An 18005-nucleotide genomic window follows, 5' to 3' on the forward strand; every position below is an offset into this window, starting at 1 on the left:
TCTAACCTCTCCCAATACGAGAGCTCTCTCATATCTTCAATGTTCCTAGTAAAACATCTTTGGACCTGCTCGAGCTTTTGCAAACCTGCTGAACTAATTGGAGCCCAAATGGGAGAGGCATATTCAAGATGCGGCTGAACAATCGACTTGTACAGAGTTAGCATCGTGACACTATCTCTGGACTTAAACGTGCGATATATCCAACCCCATGTTTGAAAAGCCTTACCAACTTTCAACTGGATATGCTCATCGAACTTTCCATTATCTTGGAGGACTACACCTAAATCCTTCATGGATGAGACCTGCTCAATTTCCTTACCGTCATCATCTAATAGTGGAGTGTCTAATGGCGTCGACCCAAAGGTCATTGAGCGGAATTTCATTCAGTTTATTCAAATTTGCATTTCAAAAAGTGGACATAGCTTCACTTTCCCTCGTTTGCCTTTTAATGCCTTTGAAGAGAAAATCGAGCAAGCCTACGCCCTTCTCTTCAAACGCCTTAGCATGAAAAGGCAAAGTCGTCAAAGATGTCTTGGCCATATCAACTGTCTTCAAGCCTCATTTTTATAAGTGTCATTGAATAAATGGCTATTTCCTCATAACTCCTAGATTAGAGCCACGCACTTCAGGGGATTTGTTCAATGATTTGAAGGATATTCATCAAATATGAGATCTTATCAAAGCTTGTAATTGAGTTAGTGGAATTTGAATGAGACCGCTTGATTTCCTTAATAATCAATATGGTGATTGAACAAAAAATAGAATTTTCGTTCATTGCTGTTGAAACAACTGACTTTTTAATACCTTGATCTTTCGATATACCTTTGGCACTTTTGATTATTTTTCCTCTAGAATTCGTTTGTTTTTTTGGGTGATCACTTTTCCTTTCTTTTTAGCTGTCAATGAGGCATGCACAAAATTGTCAACATCTTTTTTTCATAAACAAAAGCAATGAATCTTCAATATGCGAAAAAGGATCAACTCACAACAGTTTACGAGTATTTGCTTCTTCGCTTTTAGTTGTACACTTTTTAAACAAAACTACACGCCTAGTAATAAAATTTGAGAAAACTTCACGGCTCTTAAGCTTTAGCGTGACATGCTTGGTATTCTTGACGAGATTTGTTCTGCCTTTCTGCAGAGTAGTTAAATGAGTAGGTAGTACATAAAAAAAATCATAAATAGGTGCGGTGTAGAGGATCGTGGTTTTTGTTACGAAAATAGTTAAGACAACAAAACTATTTTCCCATCACGATTTTACCTTCCAGGCTCTGTTCAGTAATTGGAACAATGGAGAATGGAAGTATTTTGTTCTGTGATCCGTAAATGATTGCACCTTTGACAAGTTTGTGTTCGAACACTTCCGATTATTTGACCTTCACCATGATTGGAAACGTGGACGTAACTAGATCATTATTAAAGAAGATGATAAATGGTTGTCCATTCTCAAACATCCTAGTTGAAGTGACAATGTCTCTTGAATCTTAATAATCCACCGGATAAACGCTTGAGTGAGTTTTGAATTCACGTGTCTCGTTACAGCACCTTTTTGCTAGCTAGACTTGGTCGTTCTTTATTACTGGGATCAGTTCGTTGTACCGAAGAGACAACGATCGAAAGTTCTGATGCTGAGCAAATCGACATGGAAAGGTTAATGCTTGGTAAACATATTTACCTTGTTCTCAACCACAGGACTTCAATTTCAGATGAACCTAACTTGATTGTGTGGCAATAGTGAGGCTTGGATTCAAACTTTTGATGGTTGTAACCTTAAGCTTTGTGTACAAAATATCGCCGATTATTTTCAGGCTCACGAAAATATCGACCATCTAACGATATGAACATGTTGGACTGACTGACTTGGGTCGCAATTTTACCTGAAAATTATTCCATAAAAAAACCTTTGTTTCGATTATATGTATATATCGTCATTTTCCGATATCCATCAACAGACGGAGACATATTCGAGTCAAACTTGGTTTGGTATTGATAAATGTATTTCCAAACAGATGTGACATTTAAGCAACTGAGGGACAACCAGGGAGCGCCATAACCCCAAAATACATCTACCAAATAACCAATGGTTCCGCCGGAGCGGATTGAACGGGTGGCTAAATCATGGCAAAAGAGGTCTAAAACAGCTTCTTGCCATTCCCACAGTCATGGGGTCATGAAAAAACATCCAAGTACTTAAAGTCAAGAGGCATTTGATGGAAAATAGTAATGCTTAACACAATATGTGTGAAAATTGAATAGACAAAATAACGATTTTTTTTGTGGATCATTTTGCTTTATTTTTTATCTTTAATCACTTGGTGAAAACGATATCCCCATAAAATCTAGAAGGTGCTCTTTACGGAATCAAACTTTCATAAAGACTCGTGTATTATATCAAATGTGTCAAAAATATCTGAAAATCGAAACTAGGTTTGATATCAATCATTATTCATTATGCAATATTTACAGTATTTCACTTCCAACAAATAATCATACCCCGTCAATGAGCTAAATAAAATAAAAACTATTGTCATAATAAGTCCTCATAATATTTGATTTAAAAAATCATTTGATATGTAGTATTAGTTTCTTATGATAATCACGTTCTCTTAACTTCCATTGGTCAATATTAACAGAATTATATTCAACAATTTTGTTTTTTAATAGGTTACATCTTCTTTTCCATTTTTCAGGCATCAAAACCACCAACAACACTCTAAGATGCAAAGAGATTTAAACCCAAGAAACCCAGAGGAAAACAAAAAGATCACGTCCTGTCCGGGGAAAATGCTTCTCGATGAAATTCACTTTTAAACAAAATGTTCAAAAATCTTATAAATATTTGTCCAACGATATCGTGCTTAAAAGTTCGGTAACGGCAAATGTGGTTGTGAAAAACTATCGAAAAAAGCGGCTTTACTTACATTTCAATCCTAAGCTACATATTGACTTGATGATTTTAATAGGTAACCATTTCTGGAATGGTGCCCTCTTCTGGATTGACAAACGCGCAAGATATGCTCTGTGGCCGCAGAGCATAGCTACGCGTACATACGGTAGTACATGTAGACTTGATTCGAAATAGTTTTTAATCTTCCGCTGTTCCGACCGGACGTGCCAGTGTAGTGATCAAGTCAGGTGCCAAAACCATGGCTTCAATGTGTTTGTGATATTGTGTCGATGACAAGAGGATGTCATGTATCCAATTGTGCCCTTCACTGTGCTCTATGTGATGATCATCTCCCAAGTCATGTCCGTCGGACATTATGCCAAAGTGGTTCCAGGTTCGAAACCAAGATCAGCCGAGGAATACCTACAACAGATATACATTCATCCCACGACCTCCCTTCCGCCAATTTCTCGTCCAATCAATGTAAGTCGTCCATTTGACATGAGGTCCGTTGTCCCCTTGTCCACTTGATTTCCGCAGAATATCGTGTATATTCAAGCATGACTTTTTATACGACCAAAGGCATGAAAATGATAATTCTATCTCGAACAGGGTGACTTTAATGGTTTTGGGATAACATTTTATCGTGTGACTTTAATGGTTTTGGGATAACATTTTATCGTTATATGCTCTTAGAATCCCTTTTCAAGGCATACTGAAGTTTTTATTTAAAAAATTATTGATTGCAAACGTCACAGCAAGTTTTTTTGGAAAATATACTAGTGCTGCTGAGGTTTTTAGTTCAAGGAATAAGCCCTAATTTTTATCATTTTGCCTGTGTAAGGTATTTTTCAATCTCTGTACATTATAAAAGAATAAATTTTTATTCACTAATATGCATGATATAAATTTGGATTTTTATTTTTATTTTGAAACGTTATTGAATTGTCTTTTGAAAGGATTTTCTTAATGTCAATTAAAACTGTTCAAATTTGATCCAGAAATTTAACAGAGTTGAGCCAAAAGCCAATAGTTGGTTATAAAATCAACAAACCTTTTTGTGCAATTTTTGCTTACCCTGTTCGTCAACTAAACTTGACCTGACATGTTCAACTCGAGTTCCATTCGCCTGTTCATATCTTTTTTCAGGTTTGCAACGAATGCGAGCGAAGATTCATTCTGGTTCAGCATCAAATGGAATACGCCTTCGCTCAATTGGAGCGATTAAGTGACGAAAACCGCAAGTTGCAAGATCATATCACCAATTTAGGGTCAGGGTGCAAGTTCTGTTTGAAATCACACACCATTGGTTCAAATCATTGCTTTTTAAACTTTAAGGTCTCAAAATGAACGTTTGGTGACGAGAATTTACTCTGTTGAGAAGACACTCCGAGTCAGCCCCAATCGAACAAATTCTGGTTCCTTCAAAATAGCAACTATCAAACATTGGCTGACTTTAAAAAAGAGAAGCAATCTACAATAAATCATTAAAACAAGATTGAAGTTAGTTGCATGGATGATGAAGGGTTCAAGAGCATTGAATTTCCGTTTTTGATTCTGAACTTTTCAAATCAACTTTACACGTTATGCCCAAAGATCCAAAACAAGCGTAGGAGCCAAAATGGGCGACAATGAATGTTCAAGCTAATGTTGAAAATAAGCAATGCGAACAACGAAACGTTAAATTGACTCTGTCTATCACAAAAAACACATTTTTTTTTCAAACGCAAAGAAAGAGGATGATGCCCCTTTTTATCATAACAAAGCAATTTTTCTCCATAGAATGAATTAGGACTTTTTCTACGCAGAAAAAAAGTTTAACTGACCCACTCAGACTGAATATCCTCCCTTCATGGCGCCTTGGCCGTGAACTAAAAACATGGATTAAACTCTAACTCTTGAAGCACTGTTTTAGAAAGGTTCAATTGTGAACACATCCGGCGGGCCTCATTCATTTCATTTTGGGTTCCAATCAAATTTCTTCCAAAAGGACATTTGCTTGCGACAAAATGTCGAAACGTCAAATAAGCATTTTCAGGCAAACGCACCCAAAAAAACAAAACAGGCATTTGCCCCCTTTTTACACCACTAGTGACTAGAACCAATTCAACTTAGGTTTTATTGAATGATCAGCGAGGAACTACAGGCTAGCTTTCTCTGAATCAGCACACTAGCTTTACTTTTTTCCTAAGCTTGTGGCTTTCAAATTTTGGTTTTTAAAAGTCAGTCAATGTTTGGTGTTTGTTTAATCTCCAAAGAATTTGAACGGGTTTTTGACAGGGTGGCTATTTTGGAGCGAGCGGCCATGGCCTTGAAGGAAACCAGAGATGCGGATTACTCACATTTAATGAGGCGGATCAACCGATTAGAGAACAAAATTGCCGGCATCTCCAAGGCCGATAATGTGCCACACCAAACTGACATCATAACTGACAAACTTGACCAACTGGACGAGATTGAGCAAAAGCTGTCTCAAGTGGCCACGTTCCAACAAAATTTGAACCGCTTAACTGAAAAAGTGACCGTTTTAGAAGAAGACAAACGTGCAGAAGAGGATATTTCTCCTTCTTTAAATGACGTTAAAACCTTATTGGACTCTGCCCAAAGCGACATCAATTCTTTGAACAACACAGTTACCCAAACCCAGAACAGAATCTTTGTTAATTTTGATGTGATTAACATGAGAATTGATAATGTCACGTCAAGGGTTGAGCTTCTCGCAAATTCCAATGAAATAACAGCTTTTGAAAGTCTTGAATCCAGGATTGAAACCTTGGCAACGAGATTGGACGACATTGAAGTGGTACCACAAGGTCTACCGGCAATCAACAATAAATTGACGATGCTAGAAAAAGGAGTTGTGGATTTGGCCACCAACGTTTCGTCCTGGAGACAAGACCTGATATCTGAAGATGGACAGCTCTCTCGAGATATTGAAGGAAACGAAAAAGAGATAAAAGACCTGTCCGATAAACAAGAAGCCCTACTGAATCAGGTATTGTCTCTTGAGACAAAGACAAGTGGACAATCTGATCTAAGTGTGACCATGGTGAAACAAGACATCTTACAATTGCAAGGAAATCTCTCAACGTGGCAAATTGAATTGGACAAACAGGAGCTCAAAATTGAAAGGAATGCAAATGAAGTTGAGACCCTAAAGGCTGGTAAGGCCTCAGACTTGATCGCCCTCAATAGCAGAATCACTACTGTTAAAGATGATCTAAAAGTCCAATTGACTGAGTTGGTCACATTGAAGGAAAATGTTACCAATCTCAAAGAAAACATACAAGGAATTCAAACAAAAATCACCGATGTTGATCTGGACAGCTGTTGCTCAGCTGATGACTACGAAATTCCTACCTTACCAGATTATTCGGAAGGTGACCAAACCGCTGGAGCAAGTAATTATTTTTAACATACATGACAACTCATGCGATTAAGAACCTTAATAATATTTTGTTATACAGCTGCCCGTGCTGATGAAATAAAAACTGATATTATATTTTGCGGAGAGAACTCGTCATACCAACGAAACCGTTATCAGCCATTGGTCTTTGAGAAAGTGCGACTTCAGGGTACCAAGTTATTGGATATGGAGACAGGGATTTTTCAAGTTCCCGCGAATGGTAGGTGCTACATCCAAGATACTTTCTTAAGCCTGCTCAAGCGTTTTTTTCATGACTTTTCTTAGGCAAATATCTATTTTCAATCTACCTCAACACTCGGTCCTGTGGTTCCTTGTCACTATGTGGCGCCACTGTCGTCCAATTGTGGAAGAATGAGGAGTCGATGCGCGAGTTCAAAATAGGCTCTGCAAGTGATCGACGAAATGATTTGGAATCGGTAATTTCAAACCAGTTGCCGATTTCGTGGGATTGGTTTAGTCTAATGCCTTAAACATTATTTTCTTCAAAGATTTCAGGTGTTACCTTCCTGGAGCTAACAAAAGGCGATTCAATATCCCTACAAATGTCAGAGACCATTTTCGACGGAGTCAACAACTTAGAATTCTGTGGTGTCAAACTGAACTAGTCAAATATAATCCGGTTTTTACCGAAGAAGTTTCGATTGTAATGGGCATAAGTTGTACACATTCTGCGTTGTCTTTTCATGAGGGATCGTATCATTTCTAATTGAAATGGAGACATGTGTCTCGTGGACAAAAATAGTCAATGACAGTGTGTTTCAAGTCATGAAAATACCTAAAACGAGGTCCTAAAATGAAGGTTTTTGAACTTATGTTTTCAGTTAATGTATGATGCAATATGTTGATTAGTAAGTTTCCGAAATATTTCATACAGTTTTCCACCAGTCCATGTTTTATCTCAATATCTGCAATAAGCCTTTGATATGAAAACGAATTTTATTTGATTCCATAACTTAGTCAAATGACGAGACTTGAAGCGATGTTTTTTAAGGTTCCAAAATTTTGAAAGCAATGTTCTGATTTTGAGATTGTGTATTGTACTAGGCTTTCAGTGCCACCTGAATCATTAACAAAATATGTGAATGAATATGGAAATGAAATGGCGATGGAATTGACAATAACTTATCACAAAGGAGTCGACATTACAACTTTCTCAAAAACGTATACTTTTGACTTGCCTGGGCACTCTGATAGGGTTACTCAGTATTCGGTGAATGGGATTTATTTCCAATCGTCTGCCAATAGCTACGATCCATGCAATGACTCTTGCCAGTAATTTATTCATCGCTCAGGTTAAAATCAACTACTTGTTTAATGCCAGCATATAAGTATCACAGAAAATAGAACATTGTTATCAGTTAAAGCTGACGGAGTCGTAGTAATGGCCTCTGATTGGGTTTGGCTGGATCTGCAATAATCATATAGAAGAGATAAACATGAGTAACATCACGAAGTCAGATTTATCATGGGAAGGGTTGGGGAATTAATGGATTTTTCAACCTCAAATTCCAGACAATGAGGAAAGTAAGAACAAAATAACGAGTAACACAATTCCCAAAAATCATTTCATTTCTTTATAAAAGTTATAATGATAGTAACTCATTCAAGTTTCCACAAACGTCAAGTGGACCTTTTTTTATAATTCAGTCCTTGAATTAGTGTACCAGAGTTAGTTCACCTTGTTTTTGTACTTTTCCATTGAAGGTTGGCCTCGGTGTAGGTTTCTTTTCCTCTAAAGTCAGACTCTTCAGCCTTCGGCCTGTTACGGAAATAGCTCTTTCCGGATGTTGTTGGACCAAATGGTGGTCCATGTTGACTCTGTCTCGTAGAGTTGAAGAGCTTTGCACTCTAGACAACTGAAAAACAATATTTGTCCACAATTATAATCAATCCGTCATATGCGAGTGGAAAGCTCATAGAATCACCTTGCAAAATAAAAGTATGAATTTGGAGGTTTAGTGATTTCCATTCTTTTCTTACCGAGCGCAATAAAACAGGGGACATGGGCTGTTTGGCTTGCTTGCGGCTGATCGAACCAGTTGGGCCGAAAAGAGTTTTATACATTTATTAGCAATACCATGGTCTTTATCACGGTTATCATGATGTAAAGTCAATACAGAGACACCAAGGTACACATCTCATTCAAAGTATTTTTTTTCTTACTCGCAAGTCCAATCTCTGCAGTTCAGGTATTGGAAGGAACTATTCGGACATTTAGGCAAGCGCTGGTACCAGCAAACAAACTTGCCTGCCAATGCAAGTGATGCAAAATTGGCGTTTCAAACTGGTTTTAACGAAGCTGACCTTTCCTCATATAGCAATGCGAAAGAAGGGTCAGCTTTTCAAAAACGTGTTTGAAGCCCCAAACTTGCATCACTGACAATGGTGCCAGCAAACAAACGAACCTGCCACAGCTTGCCTAAACGTCCCCATAGCATGTAGTATACCGGTTTGTTTAATTAGAGAGGCCAGTCGTCATCAGTAGAACACACGTTAAGGCCCTATCGAAATATAAAATTCATACACAAGCATCGAGAGGTCATGGCTCGAGCCATCGTAATTAGACCATACCAGGTATAAAATCATTAAATCAACGGAACTGATTCTCCCCCTCTCGTACTGTCTGATTGGGCAAAGCTCTGCTCAACCCAGCAAAAAGATGTGTCGATTTTACGAGATGATGGTACGTGAAACACAGAAATTTGCCAGGTAAGCAAGTAAGAATGTTTTGAATGGAATGTATGCCTTGGTGTCTCTGTATTTACTTTCGCAATGCATACGAGGTTGCCATCTCGCAGGAAATATGTTCAAAAGAGCAGATGATGCTCTGAAGTAAGAGGTCAAATATAGTACCTGTATTCTCGGGTCACCTTGCCCTGGGTGACCATAATCAGACGAGAACAAAATGGCAGGGATGAAGACTTGTACAACGGACTATTATGGCTTGTTTAGGCAACACTCACGAAACAAACGAAACGAAAGACTTGAAGAATGAACTAGTAGAAACCAGATACTCTGCCATAAATGCGCCAACCAATGAGGAGTGGCTAAAAAGAGAGGAGGCAAAGTCAAAGAAAATAAAGTAGAATCCTACACAAGTACGGAGCTTATGTACTGAGCATCATCTCCAGTCTTGCGCTCTTGAGCTGGTAGAGGGCGATTCCGAAAGTCAATTGATTCTAAATCATAATACTCATGATAGATACCATTGTATTGCTAGTAAATGTAATAAACTCGTTTCGGCCCAAACTTGTCCGAGTAGCCGCAACCAGCCCATACGGCCCATTTCGGTTTTCTTACTACCCGCGGGAAGAAAAGAATGGAAATCAGTAAACCTAAAAATGCATCCCTCATGGAAACGAAGGAAGTACAACGTTGTTAAAAAGACAGACTTAATACTTAATGCTAATTTAAGACTAACTGAGTTCATAACGTCACATTAAGATTGCAAAAAGTACAATTTCAAATATGTTCAACATGACATTGCTGTAAGAATGTTCTACGGGTACTTCTATGAATCTCAATCTTAGTTCCATCATTTAGTCTTGGCTTATTACCTTATTAGCGAAAACTCACGGCCGTGTATCTAATCTTATTCTCTTTAGATTAATTTGTTACAACGTGTCCGCGATCATTAAACGCGAGGAAATCGCCGATTTTGTGCAAGGAAGATATCTATTTTGAGGTAGCCAATTGGGGCTTGAAGATTCATGCAAAACTCCCGCCAAAACTGAGAAGCTGATCTTCCTAGAGGCTCACGTCCTACCTGTGCCATGATTAAAATGGGCAAGTCGTTATTACCCTTCTCGCTTTATTTGAACAAAATATTGAAATTAAGAAAGAGGGTAAAGGTATAATTTTAGATGTTCTGAGCTCCCGAAATTTATGCTATTGGGCCGAAATTAGAATTTTTGGGGTAGTTTTGACATTACACTCATCTCCTGGATTAATTTGAGAATATTGTCGAACAAAGAAGGTGGTACCGAATTTTATCGAAGCACAATGCTGGTTAAGGGTGTGAGTGTGAAATTGCGTCTATTTATTAGCCAATTACGGCTTTGGGTTTGGAGGAAGTCTTGACTCACTGCTCATCCTCTATAGTGCCCATTTGCCCATGACGTATTTTAGCACAAACCTTGTTTTTCTGTTGAGCGCATTGTTTTAATTGCCTTTGTGTGACATCATGAACAAACAATATGCTTAACTGAAAAGGTTTTAAATGTTGTCTTCAAAAATTAATCTTCAAACAAGTCAAAGCTCACGTAGAGACATAACCATTGCAGCTTCTACAACGGCGCAACTTGGTGAGCCAACAAATATCAATATCTCATTCTGCAATTTACAAGTCTCCATCGTATGAGTTTTAATGTTTTCCCCCATAGGGTTTGTCAAATGAAAGCGTTCATTAACAACGGGCGTTATTCCATGGAGTAAAATCAAAGACAACATGCCCAGCCAAACCGCACTATGCATGCATTAAATTTGACATTTATTCCATTTTACGTGCTTTTCTAAGCAAATACCATTTTGGTATTGAGCCAATTTGATAGTGCGTTCACCCAATTACACCAAACATTTTCATTTTGTTAGGATTTGTAACACTAATCACTTGATTATTGAAAATTCAATGAGCGAATGGTGCGAATTGACTGTGATGAATTTCCTTCTCTTGACCTGACCTATTGATTGTTTTGTTTGGTTTGTTACGAAGTCAGATGGCAACTCTCTTGGTAACCATTTTATTAATTCAAATTTCCATTTTTTTTACTTTATCGACTCTTTTTCGACCTTTTTTCTCACCATTTTTCACATTTAGGACTTCCTCCTTAACTTGTTGTTCATTGCTTGGGACCTTTTTATTTACTTCTGTGCAGCATGATCAAATGAGGCATTGAATCCTCAGCCAGAACGCTTTAGCATTTTTTGTTTGTATTTTTACTGGCTTTACGAACGCCTGCAAAGAATATTATCCACGGAATAAACAAACTGAAAGCTCATAATTTGTCTAGCTGTTGCCACTTAAACTCTAAACAATATGTGGTCTACAAATGAATTGAATAGATCAAATAGGAAAGGATCACAGCATCAGTGTTTTTTGTACCCCTTTGTGCCCAAGCGCCATCTTTCGGATATGCAGCGATGTGTCAAACGTAAAAATAACAAAGCTTTTTGCTTCAACAATTGAACTTATGTGTCAAAGCGAGCTGAAAATTTTATCGTTTCAATCGTATCTAGCACTATCCTTTAGTTTTTTGTATAACAGATCCGCTTGTTTCAACACTTTTGTAAATGACTCATGCCACCAATCCTTGACATACCTCTACGTGAGTCAGAAGGGGGCGCTCAAGTGCAAAGGGGTAAACAACGACCCCCGCGAGCATGTCCCATTCAACTCTCTTTTTCGATTTTGGAAAAGAGTCTGCAAAAAAGAGAGCTTGCAGTTGAGCTACATTTGACGTCATTGCTTTGATCCAACCCAAAGATATTTTGTGAAAAAAAAACAACCTCAGGACCAAAGCATTAGGCTCCAAAAGAGAGTCCGCTGTTTACTATGACATCTGTACCAATTGAAAACGTGTCCAAATGTGGAAATTTACAAGAGTTTTTTCATTTCTTGTGAACTCGATGGATAGCCTAGAGAATATAGATGGGTGCCTAGATTTTGTGATAGATAAAATTACAAAGAGCGTAAAAGGGGCTAAAAAAGACTAATTTTTGCATAATTGCTACTTGTTTTTTCACTTTTACACCTTTTGTACACACTTTCACAACTTTTTTTAAGTGTTGACAACCTTTTTTGATGCTTTCTCAACTTCAGGAAGAATTATTTCGGCTAAGAAGAAAACTTTGTTTTCGAGGCCTAATAGCCACCTTACGCTGCACGAGATATGGTAAACGTTCTGCACTTCAGAGAGCGCTGCTTTGTGAGTCAGCCACTAGCAAACAAATGGCCGATTTGGCCGAATCCTCTTTTTTTTTTTTTTAATTGTGATGCGTTTGTGTTGTTTTCGGCTCCTTCTTTCAAAATCTCATGTATAATTGGTGACTTGGGTCACATAATCTTCGGAAAACAAAGCGCTTTCATGGCACGCCACGAGTAGTTTATTTAGCAATTTGCGGTGCGTCTTCCCGTTTGGTTTGGGTTGTCTGACGTTGCAAATAAGGGCCCATATTATTATAAAAAGATAGAATACCGGTGCTGAAATCATTGCTCTCTTTACTAAAGAAAACTTGATTCCTTGTTTTCCTTCACTTCACATGCTTAATCAGGTATGTTGTTGTTCGAAATGTTCGTCCATTCTGGGCCTTCATATCTCAGGGTGGATCTTAACATGGGCTCGTTTTGGACAGCTAATCCATTTTTGGCTAAAATTCTCTGCTAGAAAGACTCACCCTTGACATGACCGATGAAGTTCTGGGTGCTTGGAGTGACGTTCGAATAGATCCGGCGGTTGTGGCTCGATTTAAGAGTCCAGTGGCCACTCCTTGAATGGGAGGCAGAGACAAAGGCTCTTGAATGGAGGGTAGACTATTACGATTGTAATTGGGAGGCGATCCAGATTGACTTCGCATTCTCCGAAACATCGGGCTCCTGATTAGAGAATTGATGAAAACCGATTTTCTGACATCTAATGTTTATGCATTGAAAAGAGTGGTTACGTTTTAGTGGGACTAGGGGTGAATGCAGGAGAAATTCCATCGGGCACTTCTTTGATGGTATGAGGTCGGTCACCTCGAAATGAATTGGCTTGTCGAGCTCTGTAAAAGACGCCCTGTCATTATCAAAGATGGTCACTGTTTATCGAAAATATAACGTCGTTAGTCGTTTCCTTATAACTTTTTCTCTTCTTTCATTTGGTTTGTTAAGCCCTTCCTGGCGAGTGGAGACAGACATCACATCATTCATTACAATTTCATTAACTATGTATGTCATTGTACTATTTATCAATTAGTGTCTAAAGCTTTCCTTGATAAATGTTTCGACAAGACATTCGAACATGGACCTCCTTCACATTAGTAACATTGCACTAACCACTTCGTCATATCCTTACGNTGGGCAAAAAGTGATGGAAATCACAATATTTTTTCAATTCTAGCTCTCAGCTTTCTTTAAGGAATTCCACGGTGACCACTGTCAAAAAAAGCAAAACATTCTGCAATAACTGGACAAGAGGCCAATTACTTTCTAACTGTTCATCGCCCATCTTTGGTCATCACTTCGAATGCTCTAATTAATTGGCTTAATTTGTACCTTCCGGGTAATTGTCGCACTGTTTGACTGCTATTTGGCCTTGAACGACCATCTTCATTGGAACGACTTGCATTTCCGCTCATCTGTAAAAGAAAAAAAATGCACTTTTCGGTACAAGAACACATGAATCAGAGAACGTGTATTATGATACCTGTCTAAGATTTGGCAGAGACATAGGATCCTCTTCGCTGATGTGAAAGAAAGGATCCTCCATTCCTTTGGATGCTATCCCAAAATAGTGATTGGATGGCCCAAAAATCGAATTCTCGTCAATGGAGTCGATCCTATGACCATGTCCCTCCATTCGGCTTCGAAGGGGAAATATTTTTTAAATATCTTTTTGAGGGGATTGGAACCAACAGTTCATGAATCAAAAGAGTAATAAATACCGATGGTTGTGATCCATCATGGCCGTTGGTCTATGGTTTCCAGGAATGGCACTTCCCTCTCTTGAAGACAAACTGAACATCTCCAATGAATCTTGAATAACTCTGTCACCAAATAGAGTTACGATGTCTTCATATTCTTCCGAAAGCTGGGACCAAACCTATAACAATTGGATTTTTTTTTGTCAAATCTCTGTCAATTTTAAACAATATCAAATATGCAGTCATATGCAAAAATTAACACCCAAGATTACAAAATGTACAGTTCTTTACCTTCCTAAAAACAGCGTTCATAATTTTGTCCTCAAAATAGTCTTTGGGATCGCACTCGAACCGCTCGTTAATGGTGAGCCCATCCATGATGTAGCAACTGTTTGATTGATCTTCATCCACATAACGACCATGGGAGGCAAAAGTCTCCTCCTTGAATTAGATATTTCACTCAAATGTAAAGAAATGCAATAAAAATTGTTTCTAAGGCAGAGAAAATCTCACCTCAGATATGGAGTCGTTGTTTGGATCATCACGATATTGAGTATCACTATTTTCCAGTTGGAAGTTTGGCACTTGATTAACTTTGAGTATCGGCTTTCCGAGCAGTCTAAGTAGTGAAAAAATTGCACGAATGATTTACACTTCATTAATCATTGTCAAATAAGTTTCATCTTCAAAGTTCGTTTAGCCTTTCACAGAATGTAAGGTCAACTCTCTTGCATTTCTTCTTGACGTCAAAATGGAATGGCTTTCTTCGCCCCTGTACAAATGTATTTTTACAAATCTCACAATTTTGAAGCTAGAAGGATCACACTTTGTCTTTGCCAGTTTGAAAGTGGCATTTTCATGTATATTTATGTTTTGAGTCTTTTTTCTATTCTTGCAAACACGTTCTCTTGTTATGGCTAGGACCCTGTATTTAGAAGTTCTAATACAGGGCTCTCGTTATCGCTCCATCTATTAGTGAAAATTAAAGGCTATGATTTAATTTAATGTTTGAAAGTCATGATGGGTGAATCATGGTGAGGAAAGAATTGTCCTTAAATGTTTGCAAACAAAATCAAGCCTCAGAAAATGCCCAACAGCGTTCATGAACCTGTGCTTTTCGATGGTCTGCTAAGATAGAAAACAACGAATCAAATCTTTCATTTCAAGTTGTATCAAAACTTGGTCTATGTTTTCGCCTCTTTTGATTTGAAAATGTGGTATATACTTGGCCTTGCTTTTTTTTCTTTTCCAAAACAATTATACCCGCAATCTATTTAAAATTGAGATATGGAGCAAAGAGAATAAGTCAGTTGTCAACATGTAGGATAAAATGGCTTGGAATAAGTTACATGTGAAATAAGCTAGAGACTAAAAAGCTACTCCAAAATCTTTTTAAAAAAGCACCTGAAATCTTCATGAGTTACTCATCAATTGACATTCATTAAATCAGGGTTTTCAGGGATGCTCGTGGCTATTTTTTGGTATCCATGGAGCACGTGATAGAAGTTAACTTCATTAAGTTAAGTCATTAACTTTCTGTTTTTTATCAAAAACCATAAATAGTTGGCACTTACTGAAAAAATCAGGATCTTTTATATAGGTCTTGGGTAAGAGGGGCTTTGCCAACCAACAAAATAGTGAGAATCATTATTTTAGACAATGTTGTATAATTGCCACACACCACTCTGAGAGTAATAACAACCATTTAGCAGGGTAAGTGGCCTCCTTTTGTTAAGAGGTTGCGTGATGGTTCAGTTAAGGGAGTCTTTTTTTACCGTTACGTACCTCAGATGGGGGTAGGTGTTCCGCCACAAGGTGCACTCCTGCTCCAAATCATTGGGCAGAGAGCGCGATTGCTGTTTCGTAATGGGAGCTGGAGCAGTGGGTTCTTCAAAAAGAACATTATCGATCTGATTAAACAATGCTTGGACCTTCTCCGTGGTTTCCCGCTCCATTTCCTCATCGGCCCAGGATAATGAGGAGTCTGTGCCCCGATCATACAAAGACGTCCATGAAAAGGACGACCAGCAACCGGAGCGTGATGGAATGATTGTTCTCCTCCTGTTGAATAATTGGAGATTCAATGAAGGTCTTTTGAAACAAATATGACGAGCGACAAGTGACGAACTGAAGAACTACCAATTACTATGTTATGCGCCATCGAGATATCCGATTCCAATGCATTTGGAAACCAGTTTCAGGTTCCAAATGAAGGAGCGAACAGTTCGGCGAGACCAATGCAAGCGCTTTTGGAAGAACACCACCCAGGGGATTTTTCTAATCCTTTGCCTGGGCTGGTTTTTTCTTAAGATGTACCAGAGCTACAATGAGCTCATTTCCCAGCATGTTGGGACTCAGGTAAGCAAATATCTGGCCACACGAAGGCTTGTTTCTCGTCAAGATCAAGTGGATATGTTCATGTCAAACGCGATCGATCCTTTTTATCAAGAAGGCATGATCTTCCCTGGATGTCTTATGCTTTTAGAGTTGAGCCCCGATGAGCTTTCCAACAAAAACGGCAAACCTTTGCTTCTTTGCAATGACAACGTTCTATGGACAGTCGATTTTGGAATCAAAAAGATTCGTTACATTTCATTAAATGATGTCATCAATGGAAACCCTTTATTCAACTCATCAAAGAAATATAGCGTGCTATTTCAGTTCCCCAAAATTAAAACATATCTATTCTCAAGATGAGCCTTATCAGGGCGCCATCTATTGGCGAAATCTTAAAAACTTGCAATCTAACTCCATAACACAATATACTGTATTAAACGTTTCAAAGCGTTTCATTCCTTGGCCTAGGTTCAACTTGTTGGTAATCGTGAAGTGGATCCCCCTGCAATTACCATTTGTCGGCCTTCAACCTTGACCTATTCAGCCAAGGCATTAAAGGCCCATGGACTCTACGTTGGAAAAGAGGAAACCATTGAGGTCACTAAACAAGGCTGAGAAAGATAATGAGGCCTTTTACATATCGCTTTGCACATGTTTTGCTTTAGGGAATGGAACGTGTAGAGGAGAATAACGAACTAATGAGGGATGTCTTGGAATCAGCTTGGATTCCACATGATGAGTTGAACAATGGATTTGCACTTTTCGACGAAGTGGCCTTCATCAATTATGGTTACTATGGCGATAAAGCGATTTGGATCAATAGCTCCTTAACAGTGAATGCATAACCGTTTTGATGCATACCACAGAATGCTCTCCAATTTATCGTATTCTTATATCTACATGTAGAGCGAGAACTCCCCCTTCGTTTATTGGCACTCCATCCTTCATCCATATTATGGCCAGTGTCAATCGCTGATCGTAAAAAAGGACATCTTGGCCGACTTAAGATCCAGTTTGAGTCTGATTCAGATTCATTTTATGCAAGATATTATGGAGGCGTCAATCCCAAGTAAGTTTTGTATGACGAATTGGCAGAAGAAATACTATCTTTTTTGCATGGCTTTCAATGTCTGTTAAAGGTTGGCTCATATTTCTGCACACACCTAATGCCTTTGGACACCAAATGGAGGTATTGAGGATCTTCACAGGACGTCTCTACGAGTTTGATGTTGAACCAAAGGTAATTAAAAATCACCTCAGATGACAATTTCTTTGTACTGTAACAATTGGTGCTCTACAGGAATTAGACTTTTAAGCTTCCCTCTGAAAAGAAAACAGGCACAAAAATAGGTTTTGGGAAGCTACATTTGTAGGATCTACGTAGCAGATCGACTTTATACTAGGTATGGAAGGAGACCTTTGCCGTTTGACCTCTTTTTTAAAAAAGTACAGTTTCCAGAAAGAAATGGAAAAGGCAATTAAATTTCAAAGTTATTTGAAAAACAATATTTTTTTCATGAACATATGTATTTCCGTGTATCTAAATTAAAGTATTTCACCTGTAGGTATGAGTTTGCAGACTTGGCTAGTTGATTTCTAGCAGGTGCTATTGTGGCAATGCTGCAATTTTAGATGAAATAACGACTACTATACTTGCTGATTTGTATTATACATTCATATGCTATTTGATAATGAGTGTAAACTTTGAAGCGTTTTTAGGAAAGCATAAGCCTA

At 38.2% G+C, this 18005-nt stretch overlaps 3 protein-coding genes across 3 annotated transcripts in view; 2 read left to right on the forward strand and 1 right to left on the reverse strand.

Annotated features, from left to right (window-relative positions):
- The first annotated feature begins 3073 nt into the window (after positions 1-3073).
- LOC131891824 (uncharacterized) lies at positions 3074-6985 on the forward strand. Its single transcript, XM_059241492.1, has 7 exons — positions 3074-3370; positions 4037-4158; positions 4226-4305; positions 5146-6288; positions 6355-6513; positions 6579-6730; positions 6803-6985. The coding sequence occupies exons 1-7, from the start codon at positions 3194-3196 to the stop codon at positions 6917-6919; spliced, it is 1950 nt and encodes a 649-aa protein (XP_059097475.1). The 5' UTR covers positions 3074-3193; the 3' UTR covers positions 6920-6985.
- Positions 6986-7607: 622 nt separating this feature from the next.
- The window catches only part of LOC131891826 (uncharacterized), a 12614-nt gene continuing 2216 nt past the window's right edge, over positions 7608-18005 (reverse strand). The window contains exons 3-12 of the mRNA XM_059241494.1: positions 15720-15995; positions 14448-14553; positions 14226-14375; positions 13956-14113; positions 13718-13874; positions 13567-13649; positions 12975-13073; positions 12708-12906; positions 7993-8170; positions 7608-7722 (exon numbers count right to left, since the gene is read on the reverse strand). Coding sequence (XP_059097477.1) covers positions 7673-7722; positions 7993-8170; positions 12708-12906; positions 12975-13073; positions 13567-13649; positions 13718-13874; positions 13956-14113; positions 14226-14375; positions 14448-14553; positions 15720-15995 — 1456 coding nt within the window. The 3' untranslated portion in view covers positions 7608-7672. The remainder of the gene's footprint in view (positions 7723-7992; positions 8171-12707; positions 12907-12974; positions 13074-13566; positions 13650-13717; positions 13875-13955; positions 14114-14225; positions 14376-14447; positions 14554-15719; positions 15996-18005) is intronic.
- The window catches only part of LOC131891828 (uncharacterized), a 10611-nt gene continuing 1486 nt past the window's right edge, over positions 8881-18005 (forward strand). Inside the window, exons 1-6 of the mRNA XM_059241496.1 lie at positions 8881-9023; positions 16130-16292; positions 16740-16868; positions 16937-17104; positions 17178-17340; positions 17411-17511. Of these exons, the coding sequence (XP_059097479.1) occupies positions 8974-9023; positions 16130-16292; positions 16740-16868; positions 16937-17104; positions 17178-17340; positions 17411-17511 (774 nt within the window). The 5' untranslated portion in view covers positions 8881-8973. The remainder of the gene's footprint in view (positions 9024-16129; positions 16293-16739; positions 16869-16936; positions 17105-17177; positions 17341-17410; positions 17512-18005) is intronic.

The sequence above is a fragment of the Tigriopus californicus genome, chromosome 12 (genome assembly GCF_007210705.1).
Source record: "Tigriopus californicus strain San Diego chromosome 12, Tcal_SD_v2.1, whole genome shotgun sequence".
In the NCBI taxonomy this organism is placed as follows: Eukaryota; Metazoa; Arthropoda; class Copepoda; order Harpacticoida; family Harpacticidae; genus Tigriopus; species Tigriopus californicus.